This window comes from Palaemon carinicauda, chromosome 17 (genome assembly GCF_036898095.1).
Source record: "Palaemon carinicauda isolate YSFRI2023 chromosome 17, ASM3689809v2, whole genome shotgun sequence".
Lineage (NCBI taxonomy): Eukaryota > Metazoa > Arthropoda > Malacostraca > Decapoda > Palaemonidae > Palaemon > Palaemon carinicauda.
In genome coordinates this window covers 114,964,496-114,967,408 of record NC_090741.1, presented here as the reverse complement: position 1 = coordinate 114,967,408, position 2,913 = coordinate 114,964,496, and the positions used below count along the sequence as shown (strand labels likewise).

At 50.7% G+C, this 2,913-nt stretch overlaps 1 protein-coding gene across 1 annotated transcript; it reads right to left on the bottom strand.

Moving 5' to 3' along the window:
* Nucleotides 1-591: 591 nt before the first annotated feature.
* LOC137656545 (uncharacterized) lies at nucleotides 592-2,013 on the bottom strand. The gene is made up of 2 exons (XM_068390714.1): nucleotides 1,508-2,013; nucleotides 592-679 (listed from the first exon to the last, which is right to left on the bottom strand). Exons 1-2 carry the CDS (start codon nucleotides 2,011-2,013, stop codon nucleotides 592-594), a joined length of 594 nt encoding a protein of 197 aa, XP_068246815.1.
* Nucleotides 2,014-2,913: the final 900 nt, after the last annotated feature.

The following is a 2,913-nucleotide window of genomic DNA, read 5'->3' as shown; positions in this document are numbered from 1 at the left end:
TCCCCTGCCAGAAGTAATATGCTCAGGGATACCAAATCTTGCAATCCATCCTGAGAGTAAGGCAGATGTACATGAGATGGACGTTGCAGTTTCCATGGGAATGGATTCAGGCCAACGAGTTGAGCGGTCAATGACGGTAAACAGGTAACGATGTCCTTGTGATTTGGGTAGGGGGCCTACAACGTCGACGTGAATGTGGGCAAAACGATGCTAAGGTTGAGGAAGGTGCCCACTCCTGAATCCATGTTTCGATATACTTTCGAAGTTTGGCAAGAAGTACAGGCACCGACTCCATCCTTATCATCCTTAGAAATGCCGTGCCAAATGAACTCCGTCTTCAGCAGCTGTGCAGTAGAACAGCACAAGGGATGTGAAAGGCCGTGAATGAAATCAAACACTTGTCGGCGCTTGAGAGCAGGAATCCAAGGTTGCGGTCTATCAGTACTGACGTCAAAGAGGAGGGTGATGTGCAGGAGGTCCTACATGCTTGATACTCGGGATTCTGTCGTTGGGCTTCAGCCAAGGCGTTGTAATCCAATCCCTGTTGAACGGCAGCCAACGTGTTTCTTGACAGGGCATCAGCAACGGGATTCATTTTCGCAGGGACTTGTAGAAGGGTGTAATTGTATTCAGACACAGCGGAGAGATGTCGGAGGTGATGGGCAGACCAGGCGTCAGACTGTCAAGTGAAGGTGTGCCCCAAAGGCATGTGGTCTGTGCGAATGACGAAGGGCGTACCTTCTAAGAAATGGTGAAAGTGACGGACAGCCAAGTGCACCGCCAGCAATTCGTGATCGAAGGTAGAATAACCCGATTCTGCCTTGGACAGTTTTTTGCTGAAGAAGGCCAATGGGCAGGGAGAGCCGTTGACCACCTATTCAAGTACTGCACCAATAGCGACGTCGCTGGCATTGGTGGAGAGAAAGAGAGGGGCATGTGGGATGGGAAAAGTGAGAACAGCAGCGGTTGATAAGGCCGCTTCTTGAAGAGGACCTCACTTCAGGTCCTTTGGCTTACCCTTGAGGGAGGCGTAGAGGGGAGCAAGAGTGGCACCAATGGCTGGCAGAAAACGGTGATAATATTTGATCATGCCCAAGAATTCCTGCAGAGCTTTGACAGTCGAGTGCGTGTGGAAGTTCTGAATGGGTGTTACCTTCTCAGGGAGGGGATGGACTCCTTCAGGAGTGATGCGGTGCCCTAAGAACGACACTTCGTTGGCGCCAAAGGTACACTTGTCGTACCGGACTACAAGGCCGTTTTGTTGCAGGCGGTCGAGCACGATTCACAGGTGACGGAGGTGTTCCTCTTTTGAGGAAGAGAACATAAGTATGTCGTCCATATAACATACACTGATGGGGATGTCCCCTCAGATGCCATCCATGAGACGTTGAAAAGTGGCCCTGCATTACGAAGGCCAAAACAGGAGTAATTGAAGGTGTATGTACCAAACGGAGTGGTGATGGCGGTCTTTGGGATATCTTCTGGGTTCATAGGCACCTAATAATACCAATTCAGTAGGTCGAGCATTGAGAAAACCGTCGCTTTGTGCAGGTAGGAGGTCACGTCAGTGATGTTTGGTAGGGGGTAGTGATCCGGTTCTGTTTGCATGTTCAGGTTCCTGTAATCTCCGCAAGGACAGAGGGAGCCGTCTTTCTTCAGAAACATGTGTATGGGTGACGACCGTAGGGCGGAGGCTTTTCGCCAAACGCCCATTCCCTCCATTTTGGCGAACGTCTGTGTAGAGGCTGCCAATTGATCCGGTGCCAGATATCTGAATTTTGCGAAGACTAGGGGTCCCGTCGTCTTGATATGGTGACAATTACCTTGCTTGGTAGGAGCCGTGGGTGTTTGGCGAAGTTCTGTACGGAAAACGTACAGGTACGAAGTAATGAGGTGAGCGTAGGCATCTGTGAGTGCGCTGATGTGGAGATCAAGGTTGGAGAGGGCGGCTTGAAGAGCTGTCGACAAGTACGAATCTGTGTTGACCAATCGTCGGTGGGCGATATCGACCATAAGGTGAAAATGAGAGAGGAAATCCTCACCAAGGATTGGCAAAGTGACGTCAGCAACGAGAAACTTCCAATTAAATTTACCGTTTCCAAACGATAATGTGAGGTTCTCGTAACCATAGGGGGGTATTGCAGATCCGTTTGCAGCTACCAGGTGGACGTCGACAGACGTAGACAGACTATGTCGTGTCCTGAAGGGTTCCCTTGTCAAAAGAGAATGGCAAGCACCTGTGTCTACCAAAAATCACACGCCCATTCATGCATCATGTAAAAAGATAAGACTAGAAACACGGAAGGCCACTGCCACGAGCGATGGCCTACATACACGTTTTCTGGCCACTGACATTCCTTGGCACATTTCTTCGCGGCTGCCCTGAATTTGTATTGGTAGTAGCAAATTGCGGCCGATGGGCGGCAGTAAGTGGGTGTAGAAGTCTTAGCTTGTGGCGCGAACGAGTGGTGGGTGATGGGTTGCTTTGTCGCGGCTCCAGCACGTCATGGAGTAGGCGTGTATGTCCTACGGGATTCATGTCAGCTTCAGTTGATGCTGAATAGGTGTCCTCTTTGTCAGGAGTGGAGGCATTGATGGAGGTATTGAAGGTCATGAAGTGGCTGTCCATAAGGGCATCGGCTTTGGTCATCAAGTCCTTCAAGGGTAAACTATCGACATCGAGTATGGCAGCGCGTACGCTATTGGGGTGTCCCCTTGTTCACAAAGCCACTCGGATATTTCCGGGAGGGTGTCCTTGAGTATTGCCCCCAGAACACATTTTGCTTCGGTGGTTGAGCGAGTCATGCCCTTGATGCGGAACTGCACTTCTGCACGCTGAAACCAAGCAAACGCCTTTCGGCTGGTGAACGACGAAAGTTTCAATGGGGCAGCGCCAACTTCCGTGGAGTCCGC

Bases quoted from the DNA above. Each gene is read 5' to 3' on its own strand.
- LOC137656545 (XM_068390714.1), bottom strand. From the start codon at position 2,013: ATGGTCGATATCGCCCACCGACGATTGGTCAACACAGATTCGTACTTG. The intron at 680-1,507 runs GTATTATTAGGT...TTCACTTGACAG, and splicing joins ATGCTCGACCTACTGAATTG to TCTGACGCCTGGTCTGCCCA.